At 35.9% G+C, this 17,071-nt stretch overlaps 1 protein-coding gene across 3 annotated transcripts in view; it reads right to left on the reverse strand.

Annotated features, from left to right (window-relative positions):
• The window catches only part of LOC115837495 (leucine-rich repeat-containing protein 7-like), a 315,547-nt gene that overhangs the window by 112,668 nt on the left and 185,808 nt on the right, over positions 1-17,071 (reverse strand). For all 3 annotated transcript variants that reach the window (XM_030823158.1, XM_030823159.1, XM_030823157.1), the window contains one exon: positions 9,349-9,551. In XM_030823158.1, coding sequence (XP_030679018.1) covers positions 9,349-9,551 — 203 coding nt within the window. The remainder of the gene's footprint in view (positions 1-9,348; positions 9,552-17,071) is intronic.

Consider the following 17,071-nt stretch of genomic DNA (forward strand, 5'->3'; position numbering starts at 1 on the left):
GCATGAAACTAAGTTTTGACTGTGACCTGTCATATGAGATCAGCTGTGAAATTTTCTGATTGTAATATTATGTCTGTGCTCAAAAAGTTTCAGATTTTGGAGCATTTCAGATTTCAGATTTTCAGATTAGGGACGCTCACCCTGTAGATTACTTTGCTGTTTTTAAATTACTTTCACATACTTTATATTATTTGATCATCGCCACAATTGTAGGAGATGGGCAAGAACAAATCTAGATGAGCAGCTACTGCAAATGAAGATGCTAAGGCTCAAAGGAGTGAAACAATATGTCTGAAGTCACATGACTAATTAGCGGCACAACTTCTGTTAAACCTAGGTCCTCTCTTGCTGGAATTCTTTACATTGTACTGTAGTACATCTGTGATAATAACTGGTAACTATAGTTACTACACTGTTTGTCAGAATGCTTCCTTCTATTGTTGGTTGTTTTTGTCTATTTAAAAAGAAGCTTATACTAGTGAATCACAAAATATTGTTTGGAAAGAATTTTAGAAAACCTATTCCATCCCACATCCCCAAACATAAAAGCACGTTCCATGACATCTGACCTTTGACTGCTCTTAGACTCAAACAGCACATTCCTTTACTAGAGCGAACATTATGTGACAGCTCTAATTTATATGGATAAAAGTACTAAGAGTTTGGGAGGAAGGAAAAATGCAAAGAGTGTGTTGTATTAGGTCCTGTCTTATGGAGGAATCACATAAACTATCCCATGCCATCCCAACTCCCAGGATCAGCATCAAAAATATAAAAACTGCTACAAGAGAGTTATATTTTCTGTGTTTTATGCATATGCAGATATGCTCCTACTTTCCCCTTCCTTCCTCACCTATGGCCACTGTCAAAGCTCCCATTCCTTGTAAAATAACAGACAGCATATCAGAGGGAGATCTTTACGGTGATGTTTTATGGCCATGATAAAGTAGTTAGGCAGTATCTTAATACTGGTTAACATAATCAAGTTGTATGAGATATCTCTTAGAGACACAATGAGGCTTAAAATTTTGTCCAGGCTGAATAAGTGGTGGTGATAGTGGGTGTTGTTATTTTGTATGAGATAATGGGGAAAAGCTTCTCCAGTGATGTTTGAGCAGAGATCTGAAGGAAACGAAGGAGCAAGCCATGGGGCAGAGCAAGCCTGGCAGTGGAAAAACCAAGGGGAAAGTCTCCGAGGAGAAACCTGCTTGGCATTTATGTGGTCAAACTGCTCCAGCACAATTGTCGGAGCCCATTTGCCAGTCGTGAACATGGAGCTCTAGCTGGCATGACTCAGATGCATTTTTGTTGTTCATTTATTTTCTAAAGAGTTGGGGAGGATTTCTGCTATTTCATGGGCCAGTGACTGAAGCCAGCCCATGACAAAATTTTCACCAGCCTAAAACATACCTTTGTGATAAATCCCTGACTGCGTTATATTGAACGATCGGTGTTTCAGCTACAAAGCCCAGCATGAGTGGCCGGCATGGAGTAGTGAGCACCATACAGCTGTCTTCCTGCAGCCCTCACCTGGACCTGGCTTCTTAATGTCTGCTTTTTTCCCCTCACCTAGGGCAAGCAACTGTAGATATATGGAGGCTGTTTCTTTCTGGCACCTCACAGCTTACTGACAATATTCTATATTGAGTGTAATATTGTTAAAAATTTACCTTCATTTTCACTGCATACTTTTATGAAATTGAATTTCAACCAGTGCCTAATTAAAACAAAATACAGGATTGGCCAGGCGCGGTGGCTCATGTCTGTAAATCCAGCACTTTGGGAGGCAGACGCGGAAGGATCACTTGAGGCTAGGAGTTTGAGACCAGCTTGGGCAATATACATAACAAAGAACATAATACCACTTCTCTATAAAAAATTATCTGGGCATGGTGGCACACACCTGTAGTCCCAGATACTCAGGAGGCTGAGGAGGGAGGATCACTTGAGCCCAGGAGTTCGAGGGTGCAGTAAGCTGTGACTGTGCCGCTGCATGCCAGACGGTGCGACAGAGTGAGACTCTTGTCTCTTAAAAAATAAATAAATAAAATTACAAAACAAAACTCTAAATACTGGAGGAAGTTGGGTATTGGAGTTCAATTTTATGTATACTAAAGACATAAAGCTCCAAACTGATGGATTTGTATTAAGAAAAGTTACACATATGTGTTATAGAAAAATAATATTTTATAACAAAATTTCTGCATTTATAAAAGTGTCATTCTATTTTTTAAAAAAATGACATACGGTATATTCATACAAAGGAACATTATTGTCAATAAAAAGGAATGAAGTACTGACACATGCTACAGCATGGATGAACCCTGAAAACATGGTGCTCAGTGAAAAGACAGTCACAAAAGGACCCATGCTATGTAATTCCGTTTATATGAAATTTCTGAAATCGGCAAATTGATGGAGAAATAAGTTGCCAGGGGCGAGGAGAAGCAGGGAACATGGAGTGACTGCTAATAGATATGGGCGGTTTCTCAAAGGGTGATGAAAATGTTCTAGAATTAGACAGTGATGACGGCTGTGCAATTCTGTGAAAATAACAACTGAATTTGTAAAAATGAATTTGATGGAATGTAAATTACATCTCAACAAAACTTTTAAGAAAAAAAGACAGTGTAAGTTTATTGCCTGTTTTTTCTTGTAGAAGGATGCCATTTGTTTCGTGCTTATGATTGTTTTCTACATTTGGGTGTGAAAGCATTTACAATTAAATAATAAAAGTCATATATGAGTGTTTTAAAAATGTTTACTTAGCAAAAGAAAGAGAATGTCAGTTCCCACAGTTTGCTGGATTTTTCAGCCCAGAAGCCTGGGATCAACTGATCTGCGTCATGCTGAGGTAGAAGCAGCATCAAATGAAGACACCACCAATGTGCCTCCAGGAAATGAGTAAGTTTTAAGAACACGTAGCTTGGTTTTCCTGCTAATTACTTTAAAATATCTGTATAACTTTTCTACATCTCGCCGATGTTGTATCCACTCTGAGTGTTTTATGGCACTCTGATAGGAAGCAAGAACTTCACCCTTCAGACACAAAACAGTTAATTTGTGATCTCTATGAGTGAAATGAGCAAGACCTTAAATCTCAAATGTCTTAGCGGATTGAAAATATCTAGAATTAGCTTTGAAAGTGCTACACAGTAAATTGCCCTCTTTGTCTTCTGTTCATTAGAGCAAATAGGTTTTACAAGTTATAGAAACCTAGATCAAAATCAGTTGGGATGTTGCCTTCCTCTCACCCATGGAGAGATTTTTTGGCTTCGTGAGCATAATAAAATTTCCCAATTTTGCCTCTTTATGCAAAGTTGTCATGACTGCTGGGGGAAACACAAATAACTTCTGGGCAAGTTCCAGCAGTGGGTTTATACTATCATTTCACTTTTTAAAGTTTAATATTTTTTTCTCTGTAATTGTCTTTTTCCTTTCTAAGGACTTTTTTTTTGTCTGTTGATTTTAACTCACTTCTTGAAAGGATGACTCTTAAATATCTGTCTCCAACTATGACTCCTCTCCTGAGTTTGATTACATTTTGTTTATTGCTTTTTGGGGTACTTTCACTTGGATAAATATTTTTATTTGATAATGCATTATCTAAAACCAAGCTAACAACTGCTATCTGTGCAGAAGAAAGTAACTATGATGGTCAGGAGTCTAGATAGCGGGTCTGAAAAATAGTCGAGAAGTTGGAAACTTGTCTTAGAAAAGAGAACCCTTAAGCAAAGTACATGAGTTTTTAAAAATACTTGAAGGATCAAGACAGTGATGATGGATGCATAGTTTCTTGTTCAGTGAAGTCGTCCCTTAATAATCTGTATCACCCTGAGCTCATAGCCAAGTGCCGAATGGACAGATAGATGGATGGAAATAGGGAAACATCATTAACATATTACAGAGTTTTCTAAAAATTAGAACTTTCCAGTAATATAATGGTCTATCCTTTAAATTAGTGATTTTTTTCCATTGCTAAAAATGTTCACAAAGAGCTTGGGTGACCATTGCAAGAGAAATAATAACCATACGATTCTGCATTGGGTGGAAAGTTGAACTACATGTTAGGATGGGCTTGCGAAGAGCAGTGGTCCCTGCCAGCACTAATGGACAAAAAGCAAAATTTCTGTTCAGTTATCCACGGAGATTCTGATTTGTTTTTACTGCAGCATAACCTCTCCTTTCCTAATATGTAGTCTTTGGTAATAATTTTGGATAGGACTCTAACATGCCATGTGGCCTAAGGAAAGTCAATTAACTTTTCCCTTTGGATTTACTTATCAGTAAAAATTGAGGACTAAATTAAATAATCTCCAAGGTTGCTTCTAATAAAAATAATGTAATATTGTTATTGTGTGAGTCAAGAAAATTCTCTGGGGAAGTAGTGGTATTATCACAAATGTGTTGATGTAACTGTGTAGGGTCAGAACCCTATCACGTTTTATGGACCAGGGAATGTTTTCCTAGAAGAGGTCTTTGAAGATTTCAGATAAAGAGTATGTCATGCCACAATATTTTTTGTCGAACAGTCAACACTAGAACTATCCTGAGATGTTACATAATCTTACTTTTGTTTGATTCAGGGTAAATTAACATGGAAATCTTATTTCAGCTGTGATAGAATAATAAATACCAGTTATTGAATATTTTTCTATTCCAGGTATTCCACTGACATCATCTTGCTCAGTTATCGATCGATCTATCTATCTATCTATCTATCTATCTATCTATCTATCTATCCACTTACCCACCCACAGAAGACAGTGTTGTTACTTCCCCAGTTTTACCAACAAAGAAACAGGTTTCCAGGAAAAATACTTTTCTAACCAAATACCAATGCTAGGCTATAATTCCAGATTTGTCTGGGTCAAAAGCTCTGGTTCTTGATCTCTAAAATATTTTTGGAGTGGGTTGTAAACTTTTAAGCCAAGAAAATGTTGAAAGTATGGTGCTTAAAATTTAGTCTCATTTCTTTTACATGTGGTTAAATTGATTTCATCTACCAAATTCACTCTCCAGGTCTTTCAATTTTAGTCATATGTTGGCTTTTCCAAAATTAATTATAATCTCTTTTTTAAAGTTCTTCAGTTTCAAGAAGTTTTTTTGGCCGATTTTCCTCTTTATTGCTTTTTTGCAAATTTGCCATCCCACACTACTTCATATATAATATGCACCTGTTATGGTCTATTACTCTGTCTATAATTTTAAGTTCCTAATTCAAAATAACAAGCAGAACAGTACTAAATTATAAGCTGCATGGATTTCTATCATTGTGTGAAAGGCATGTCATTTTGTATTTTTACCTTTCACTACAGAAAATTAAGACACACAGATTGAACTATTCCTAATCAAAATACTTCCTGTTCTTTCATATCTATTATTGTATCTTTTCTGACACACTCTTGATATATCTTCCTTAATGCCTTCTACCTTGACTTTTTGTTCTCTACCCGTTGTATTATATAACATCCTATAGTAGAGATTCATGACCAATTATAATATTCTCTGTGTACAATATCAGAAAGCAAAGAATAAATACATATATAAAAGATAATTCTTACTTGATGTAATATCAAGAATAAAAATGGCTATCTTATTATTCAACAAATCTGAATAACAACTCAAAGAAAACCATAAAATAAAATGGCAGACAAAAATAATTTTTATTTAATCTAACTTTAAAGATTTAAATCCTTGGCCGGGCGCGGTGGCTCATGCTTGTAATCCCAGCACTTTGGGAGGCCGAGGCGGGTGGATCACGAGGTCAGGAGATCGAGACCACGGTGAAACCCCATCTCTACTAAAAATACAAAAAATTAGCCGGGCGTGGTGGCGGGCACCTGTAGTCCCAGCTACTCGGGAGGCTGAGGCAGGAGAATGGCGTGAACCCGGGAGGCGGAGCTTGCAGTGAGCCGAGATTGCGCCACTGCACTCCAGCCTGGGCGACAGAGCGAGACTCCGTCTCAAAAAAAAAAAAAAAAAAAAAAAAGATTTAAATCCGTAAAGAGCTCAATGCTCTGCCTATAGGCCATTAAAAACTTTATACATAGTTTTTTTATTTTGAGCCATTTTTCCTCTTGAAATAATTATTTTATAGCAGTTTCTTTATAGTGCACATTATGGTTATCTCTGCAACGGCTGTTTTACCCTTTCCACCCCTTCCCCTTGTACTGCTACCAGCAGCCAGAACTCTACAGAGGTGACCCGTTATTATTTAGCCCAATTACAGTAATCCCACTTTTCTTAGAGTAGCTTATTCTGTACTCAGATAGCAAAGGAATTACATCAGCAGTAAACATGTGACACAATTAACGCCAATGAGATCTGCAGACAAATTAGTTGAAGAACTTTAGGGGAGACATTTTGTGTCCTTCTCAGAAAGAGTTTTAAGGAGTCAGATATTTCTGTTTTTGGATGCTGTGGAGGTGAACTCTAGAACTCCTGCAGCCGTTCTGCTACCATGAGAAAAGTCAGCTTCAGAATAAATTTGTTCCTGCCAAGGTGAATAGAAACACATCGCTTCTGATTACTGCCCTGAGATGCATCTTCCACTTACGAGAGCCAATCAAACCTATTTCTTTGTAAAGTCAGTTTGTATTGGGTTTTCTGTTACGTGAAACACATATAATGAACTCTGATACATTATTCCTTTCATTTTTGTATTTCCTATTTTTTTCCAATAATGCACAAATACATCTATGTACTGTTTGGATCATACCTCAATATCAGATCATTAGATCATATTTCAATATATCAGATACTTTAAGGGAAACTAGCTTACATGGCTGTTTTATGAAAGTAAAAAATTCAACCTTGAAACTCACAGAAACCTTAAAAGATTATGTAAAACTTCTTTGAAATGTATAAGGTAGGTCAATGATAAAGGATAATAAATTCTCCTTAACCATAATACACTGGTAAAATATATTAAGTGTTTGGTGTACTTAAATTATTTTTAATTATTGTTAGTCAATTATTTTAACTAACCAAACAGACAAAATATCTTAAAATTTCTCTTCCAAGCCCACACAGGATCCTAGTGAGTTCCTTGATGTATAAGACTTTTCAACGGAATTATCTTATCAATGCGTTAAGCCAAACAATACTATGTGACTTTCAAGAACTTTCATAACCTGAGTCCTCCCCCAGTCTCCCTACATATTGTCTGCATCCACATCCATGCACCTGCAGTTCCAGACCCTTCACAACTCTGCTCCCTTCAACTCTTGATGCATCTTAAAGTTTCCATCTGTGCTTTTTGGTCAAGCTCTTCCTTTACTTCTCCAAAAATGGAGCTCTTCTCTATACATACACTCTACAGTGGTACTTGGCTCTTTAGCTCCGATTATCCATCACTGAGCACTTGCCTCTAATGCTTCAGTTTTTCTCTGTAATTAGGTTGTCAGATCTGGAAGGGCAGAGATTGAGATTTATTTCTCTTGTAAGCCCCCTAAAACTTCAAGTACTGTGTAGTAGAGTGGATATTAAATAAACACTTGCTTGATAAATTACTCACGTTTTTACGACCTATCTTACAAAATTTGTTGCATAGAAATGGAAAAAGATTTAAAATGACCAGATTGGCTTAGGGTTGCTAGATTTAGCCAATAAAAGTACAGGATAAGTTAAATTTGAACATCATGTAAATAAAAAAATTTTTAGTGTAAATGTATCCCATACAAAATTTGGGACATAATTTTACAAAAATGTTGTCTGTTTCTGAATTTAAAAGTAAAATATAACTGGGTGTCCTCTATTTTTTTCTGGCAATCCTAGATCGGCCTGACCTAGAAACCCGCCACCCCCCATGTCTATTTTCCTAAATTAGAATGGGTTACCACATTTATGACTTATTCAACCTTATATACTTTTGCTAATCAAGTCCTGTGGCATATAAAGTTCTCTGCATTGTTCTATCAGTCAGGGACAACAGAGACTCAGTATCTATTACGTGAAATTCATCATGCCTGCCCATGTACCGGGAAACAGAGATGAATACGGTGCCATCTTTGCCCTCAAGTAGTTCCTCATCCGGTACAACAGACAGTCCATTTCAGTCCAGGCTTTAGTTGATGTGCAATCCTAGTGTGAATCCATGTAGTCAATAATATTTTTTATAGGCCTGACCTACCCCTAAAAAATACACTATACCTGTGTATAGTGTCATCTAAGGAAATATCCCAGACGACACAATACACAGGTCGTCAAAAATGAAGTATATTGTTTTTGAAGTACACGTTAAAAAGTTCTTAACTTTGAAGTGTTATGTAAACAGCATAATTTATAATTCTACATTTGATCTTAGCCAAAAGGCTGGCAAGTGATAATTTATAACTCTAAATAAAAATAATTATTCATAATTTATTTTGATCAGCATATTGAAATATCAGATTCTGATAATTAATTTCAAGTTTTTATTGTGGAAGATTCTTTTTCTGATTACTGGATATTTAATATACATTTTTACTTTTTAGCATAAGCAACAGAAATTGAGTTCATGACTTTTTTTCCCTTCTCAGCCGTATAAATACTTCACAGGTAAATACCATGCTAACTACATAATCTGGGTTACTTACTTAGGTGACTGTTAGGATCCCTTGATTTAGATTTTGAACTTCTCTGCTGTGTGGTCTTGGTCTGCTTTAGCTCATCTCTTATCATCCAGTCTTTTTTGCAACAAGGAATAAGGTCACAGGAGACCTGGTTTTCTTTGCATGGCACAATGCCATAATGGCAGTGTGTCTGTGCAGGTGTGCACGTGTGTGGGGGTGTGTGTGCATGTGCACAAAGTTTGATAGTTTCAAATTCCTAGTAAACCTTTTACTAGTTATATGCCACATACATCCAGTGCTACTTGTAATAATCAAATATTTTACATACAGGTACAAAAACATGTTTTTCATAATGGCATTAATGTGTGTAAAAGCATTTCTTAGACTTAGAGCATACAATTCAAGGTTGTAATATAATGTCACCTTAATAGACAACATACAAATTTTCAGTTCTGGAGTAGTGTCATACTTTTCCTTTCTTTCTAAACATAAACTATTGATCTCAACCCTCTACTCTATATTTTTAAAGAGGTCATTTTAAATGAAGATAACGAGGCATAATCCATCAAATGGTGGTTTCCATAGAGCTCAATTTGTTATTAACAGAGGCCTGTGAAGTCATAAATGGAGTAATATTAAAAGGTAATGAGAATATTGGGGGAAGTTATATCAATTTCAATGACTTGTCAGTTACCTAGATAGGAGCCCATAGTTCACATTATCATTATAATAAAGTCTTTGAAAGTTATGAAATACTCATTTACATTGTATATCTTAGGTTGCCAAAAGTTACCTTGGGTAGTTCTTCAATTTGATTGGCATCTAGATAAAGCTCCTCTAATGTTCGTTCGAAGTTAAAGACCTCCTTTGGCACCTGCTGAAGACTGCAGTGGGAGTAATCTAAAACGGAGATGATTTCTTCTTCACCTCGGAAACATCGGCATGGCACCAGACGGCCGATGATTTTCCGTTTGGTGGTCATCTCCAGGCACTGCACTAGAGAAACACAGAAACAAAACAAAAACAAAACAGCTTATCCAGTGCCCTTGGAAGGCATTCTTGTAATATTTAAAGCTTAGAAATTTAATTTTGGTATATAGTCTAGAATACTCTAAAGTAGGACACACACATGCATTGTATCATTAAATCCTTAAACAGCCCTGCGAGGTATGTGAAATAGGTTTTATTCCCATCTAGCAAATTCGAAAATGGGCTCAAAAAGTGTAAGAGATTTCCCATCATCACACAGCTTTGGAATGGCAGAATCGAATTAGGATGCAATCCTGTTTCAGTTCTAGGCTACTATGATGCTTACTTCCTCACTTGAAACATGGAGCTATGTTTTCTATTTTTACACAAATTACAGTGCAGAACAGAAACTTCCAGAATTTGTGGAAAAAAACATTTCTCCCATTTCTGTAAAAATACTCATGTTTCAATCCCAAAGTTTATGATGTACTCTTTTTAGCCCACAGATTTCATCAGTGAATAGATATTTACTGAATAACAGCTGTTTCAGGCACTGCTCTAGTGGAGACAGCGATGCATTGAACAAAGACCCTGTTTTCATGGAGTTTTTATTCCATTGGAACTACAGATTATAATTGGACTGGTTATTCACTTCCAAATGGGGATCTATCTTTATGAACCTTGTAATATGGGATAAAACAACTTGTAATTATGGTAGAAATTCCTGTGACACTCCTGACACATCTTTCTCCTATTCCTCTAGGTTAAACTGACCAAATGCCATGAAATTTTGCAAAGACTTTTGTCATGGCACCTTCAACATTTTATTCAATCTACTGTTTTTCAAGTATTTTTTCCTCCTAAGCAGTAAGGCCTCTTCAGGGCAGTGATTATTTTGTTCATTCTTGTATTTATCTTAGTACTTGATATATAGTATGTATTTAACAACAACTGTAGAATAAACAAATGAAAGCATGAATGAATAAATGAATATATTTGGGACTCTCCTCCTAATCACCATCAGCTACTGATAATTGCTTGAAAAACTTATTTTAACGAAAAGGTCACTATCTCTGTGAATGTCTTCCCAGGAAAGATGAGTAGCATCTTCCTCTGAGTTCCCAGACCACTAATCATATTGTTTTCCCAATTGTGTGTGCTATTTCCCCATGTATCAGGCAAGTTCTCTGAGGAGATCTTGTTTCACTTATCCTTAAATTTACAGTACACAGTACAGTTTGCCAACCACAGAATTAAAACTTAATAAACATGAATTTGAAACTTGCATTTAACTTGCCAATATATTTTTACTTAGTAACACAAATGTGTTTCTTACACAGAAATTAGTAACACTTATAAAAACAATGTAGCATTTTGTTTTTAAAATTGCTCATGTTAAGTCAAATTTGGAGACAATCATTATCTAGCAAATTAACGCAGGAAGAGAAAACCAAATACTGCATGTTCTCATTTAGAAGTGGGAGCTAAACACTGCACAGACATGGCCACTAAGAAGGGAACAAAAGACACCGGGGCCTACTTGAGGGTGGAGGGTGGAAGGAGGGTGAGGATTCAAAAAACTACCTGTTGGGTACTATGCTCATTATCTGGGTGATGAAATAATCTGTATATCAAAATTCTTCAACATACAATTTACCCGTGTAACCAATGCTGCACATGTGCCCCATGAACATAAATAAAAGTTAGAAGAAAAAAATATTTGCTGGCAATCAAGTAGAACATGCTTTAAGAGGTGTTAGATGTTCAGCCTAAAGTGATCCTTTTTCATTGTTCAACTTCTGACATTAATAAAAGGATATTCTAGGGACAGGTTCATGAATAAATACTTAAAGATGATTGTTTGCACATGGTAATCTGTAGAAGGCTGAATAAAAACATTTAAAAAGATGTCCTTTCTTCTCCATTACTTTCTGTCTCTCCAACTCCTGTTCTTTTCATTTCTGGGAACCAGAATTGCAAGATTTTGTAACTATTGTTTTACATAACCTTACTTGAAATTCTTGATTGTAGGACTGATGTCTTTCATGTCATTACCTGGCATCTAGCACATAGTAGGCACCCAGTAAACGCACCCTCATAAGTATCTAACATATTATATATAAGAGGCACTTAGTAAATGTTGATTACTGCGGTTGTAAAGGGAAGTGGTGACAGCGCAGACCATGGTAGTGGCAGCGAGGATAAAAAGAAGTGATGGATTGGGAAGATATTTAAGAAGCAGAATCTAAAAGTTGATGATAGATTAAATGAGAGGTGGAAAGAGAGGCTGTGGGAGAGAGGGGAGGGTCTTGAAAGATTTCCAGGTTTTTAATTTGAGTATCTAGTAGTCACAATAACCCACTCCCAGTGATGCAATAGAGCTGACCCAAGGCACACACCCATTTGCTTCTGTATCCACAGAGGAATAATAAATCAATTGTTCATGCTTCCTGTTGCCCAACATCTCTCACTCACTGTGGCTATTTCTTGACGTCTGTGTTGCTGTCATTGCACATTTTAAATTATGAACCAAGAGGAAAAACAGAATATCCAGCCCTGAACCTAAACCATTTGGCCAGTGTCCACTGTCTACCAAAACTTTTGAAATTTTATTCACTTAGGGCACTTTCCCATTCATTAACTCAAACTCTTCTAGTCATCTTTTTTATTTCTTTGCTCATCCCACAACAGACTGAACTACTTCCCTGGCCCAGCTTCTTCTCTCCCCCCTGCTCCATGGGAATTCTTCAGTTGTGTCTATACCATGATAAACATCTTTATTGAGGCTCAGTCTCTCTTCATTGAATGCTCCTCACTCCCATCCTCATAGACCCAAATAGAACTTGGTTCTCCCTTAAGGTAATTAGATACCTTACAGCCTTTAAAAGTGGAGCATGCTGATTTTCTCACATGCTGATTAGCCAATTTCTGGTTGGAAGGTGGTATTGCTGTCCCCCTTGCACTCTAAAAACTGTGACTCTTCTCTCATCTTGTAAAATCCCTGTCCATTTGATGGTCTCATGCTCTATTAATTAGAAAGTATTAAGTAGAAAGTATTAATATCTTTCTACGTGTCCTCACACCTTTCGTTTACCAATCTCTTGTACATTCCCATGCTTTCATTGATGACTCTGGTATCTAGTTTACGGACTTTCAATCACAATTTCTTCTATTCCTGATTTATGCTCCCCGTACATAATAACTTTCAACTTTGTAGGGGTTTTTCCCCCTGCATTTCTAAACAACTTGATTGTAGTGCTACTCCATGACTCCCCTTAACCTCCACTCTGGAGTAACCTTTTAGGAATAACATATCTTTTTGATTTAGTCTGGAGTGGTTGCTTTTCCAGCTGTCATCCTAGAATTTCTCTTCACTATCATCCTGTGAATTTTTCATTTCTTTTCTGTGTTATATTTCCCATTTTCTTGACCCCATGTCATTTTCTTTCTAGATTTATTCCTTCATTTGTGGAACATAATGTCTGTTCACTTGCTGAAAAAGGATTTATGGTAGGTATATTTTTTGAGGACTTGCATGTCAGAAATACCTTTTCTTTATAAATAAAAAAGTTTTTATTTATTATATTTTCTAGTTTCCAGGGAAACTAAGTTCCATTCTTATTCAAAATCCTATTTCACACCCACATTCTTCTCCACCAGAAAATTTTAGAATTTTATTTTTCCTCACTCTTGAAAATTCATGACAATACGCTTTGATGCATTTTTTTAATCGATCATACTAGGTACTTGATAAGCCCTTTCACTCTGGAAGCATTTATCCTGCATTCTGTTAAATTTTTATTATTTCATTGATAAGTTCTTCATTTTTTAAAAAAATCATTTTTCTGTGATTTCTATTAACTGGATGAAGGACCTATCTCTTGGACTTATCCTACAATTCAAGTACTTTTTTCTTTTGAAATTTCCATGTTTTTGTCTTTTTAGTCTATTTTCTGTGAGATTTTCACAACTTTATCTCCTAAATACATGTCTTGACTTACCCTTTATCTAATAGCGTATTTTTACTTAACAAGAGTTGTATGTTGTTTCCTGAATGATCTTTTCTCATAGTATCCTATTTGTGTCTCAAGGTGCCATATCATTTTCATTTTCTCAGAAGATATTAACTACAGACTTTCTGTCTTTTTTCCCTAGCTTCCTGTGTTATTTGAGTTCTACTTTCTGCTTGTTTCTTTTGATCTTCATTTTTCATGGTCAAGGTTGTCCACAAATAATCTGGTGATCCCTGACTGTCTTCCTATACTGAAGAATGAAGCCCTCAAAAGCTAACTGGAAGTTTTGCGGGCTTGATAGGTTTTAGTCCAGGGTAATCTGGCAGCAAGCCAAAAGATATTCCAGAAAAATATTCTGGAGAAAAATATTCTGGTCTTCTGCCTGGGGTATAGCCATGTTACTATGTATATAGAGACTTTCAGTCAGTTTTCCTATTTTCAATACTAAGTCTCTTCGGTCTGTGGTATAAAATCTATTTTCATATCCCTTTGTGGGTACTTTGTTATAACTTGCTAATAATGTGCTTTGCAACTTGTACTATATATATATGCGTGTACATATGTACACGCATATATATGCAATGTAGATATACATTGCATTTATATAAACATATATACATCTTTCTTGTATTCTAAAAATTTCTGAAGTTTCTCATCTGCTGATGTCTCCTTTTATATTTTCTCTATCCTTGCAAAATATATATATAAATTTTTGCATATATATAAATATATATACTTTTGCATATATATAAATATACTTTTGCATATATATATTTTATAAGGATAGAGAATATATAGATATGTGTGTGTATATATATATATACATATATTCCTTTTAGCTTAGTGGAGTCTTCATTATAAGAATAGATATATTAGGAAAGTGAGAGATTCATTTCCATGTTAGTGGAGTCTTTGTTATAAGAATAGATACATCAGGAAAGCAAGGGGTTAATTTCAACGTTTAAAGGAAGTTTTGATTTTAGTTCCTTTTACCCTTTTAATCCTCCCTCAGCTGACGTATTAGCAAGTAGTTCTGGGCACAGAACTATATTGTCCTTTTAAAAACACTCTTCCTTTGGCTTCCCTGACATCAACTCTTCTGACACTTATCCTTCCACTTTGGTTCTTCCCTTTCAATTTTTCACGGTGTCACTTTCTCTACCCAGACACTGAGAGTTACAGTGTTAGAATTTGTCCCCTAGACTGTTACCCTTCTAATTGTACCCTTTTTTCTTTACAATATCATTCAGCTTTCCCAACTCTCACTTCATCTATCATAAGTTAAATGGTAAGTGGATGACTGTACATTTTTTAAAATGTCTAATGCAGATTTACTTCCCTCGTCGTTTCTGCTTTATGCTTTATGGACATCTCACAATTTACAAAGATGCGCATTTCTCAGAAGTTGTATGTCACCTGCACATAATTGGCATGATGCTCTTGAGAGGTCCGCAGCACATTATCATTGTCAGGGGCTTGGACGCTGGAGCAAACTGCCTGGCTATGTGACCCAGGGCACATTATTTTACCTCTATCAGTTTCCTCATCTGGAAAATACTAGAATGCATACAAAACAACTTAAAATTGTAACTTCAAGTTGTAAGCATTTACTTAGTGTTAGCAATTACTGTTCTACCCAAACCTCCTCCTGTGTGACCAATCTCAGCAAACAGCAGAACCACTGACCTAGTTTCCCAAGACAGAAAGCTTGGCATCAATTTTGATTTCTCCAATTCTCTCACTTTCCACATTTAACAATCACCATCTTCTAAACATTAAATACCCTAAACATTTCCTGAACCAGACTGTTTTTCTTCATCTCAACTACCTATTGACCTAGTTCAAACCATTATCTTCTCTTGCATTTATTCCTGTGTTTCTCTTTCTACTGTTCTCATTCCACAGCATAGCTAGATGACCTACTGAAAACACAAATATGATTATGTCACTCTTTTGCTGCAAATACTTCAATGACTCCTTTCTGTCCTCAAAGCAAAGTCCAGAATTTTTCCTATGACCTACCAAGTATGATATGATCTCATTGTCTGACTCTTGTGTTCCAGATTCACACCCAGCCCCGTTGCACAGCCTGGCCAGGTACCACTCTTCTCATTGCTTTCTGTGTACTTTACACCTATGGCTTCCTTTGTATTTTTAAGATTATATGACCTCTCCTATACTAGAGCCTTCAGATCTATGGCTGCCTCTGCATAAGGCACAAAGGTATATTTCCCTTGCTTTAAAAAATTTAAATTAAAAAGGGAGAGTGGCTTCTTTCTGTTCATCAAGGTAGGTTATGATTCTTGGGACTATATTACCATATGCTATAATTAACCTTGATCATATTTTAATTACTCCACTCAATATCAATCTTCTTTACTAGATTGAAAGTTTTATGAGGATAGAGAGCACGCCTAGACTGTTCAAAAATATGTATTTCTGGTAACTTGCCAAGTCTATGATTTAAAGTAGATATATTAAAATATTACCTGTATAAGCAAGTGAATATGGGTGTAAAATATGACTAATTACTTTTATTTATACAATACTTGCAAAAATTCAAACCAACTTACAATCTATCACCTTGTTTTTTTTCATGAGAAATAGATCATATATTATTTTCCACATTTTGATGATAAACTAATTTAGGTTTAGTGAGTCTATGATATGCATAGGGTCACACACAGAATAATTAGTAGACCTAGGCTTGGATCTCATTATCTTCGCCCTAAAGCCATTGATTTTCTTGTTAGCAGACTCTGCATTACCTTGATAGCAATATTTATAGATCAGCATATAAGAATTTATAGACATGAATTTACCAGAAGTAGTTCTAACACACACACACGCACACACACATACACACACAGGCACACACACACACACATGACAATGATTTATGTAAAGAATACTTTATAGATACAAAACAGAACGAGGAAGTAGCAGGAAGGGAAACAATTTGCTTATCCAGTTATCCTTTAATGTCAAAAGGATGAGCAAACCATATGGCAGTTTTCAGAAACTGAGTTGAGCATATACACAAGAAATCACAAATATGTTACACATATAATATATGGAAGTACCTATCTACCTTTTCCTGAAACATGGCCACTGTCCAGTATACATTAGAGAACACATTGCTTTATACCCAGTATTTGGACTTGAGTCAGTGACAATCCGGTTTCCTGTGTTACCACATGTCTGCACACGGCCAAAAGAGGAATTCTTAGATTCGCAGCTTTTCAAAGGGATTAAAAAAGGCAAGAAGAAAACACGTATTCATTTCTTTCTGTTAAGGCCCTTCTAGTAAATTTCTTAAAATCAAAGATAAGGACATCCTTTTCTGGTTTCTCCACAATGCTGCATGGATTCCCTTCTCTCTTGAATGACATTGTTTTCAATTTAAATTAAATATCTAATGAGGATTTTTCTTTTTCTACAACTGCAGTGTGCAGTCAATAGCTTCCTTTTCAATACTCTCCCACAGAGTCAAACATATTTGAACAGCAGTGCTTGCCAGCATGGCCTAACCTA

This window comes from Nomascus leucogenys, chromosome 12, assembly GCF_006542625.1.
Source record: "Nomascus leucogenys isolate Asia chromosome 12, Asia_NLE_v1, whole genome shotgun sequence".
NCBI lineage: Eukaryota > Metazoa > Chordata > Mammalia > Primates > Hylobatidae > Nomascus > Nomascus leucogenys.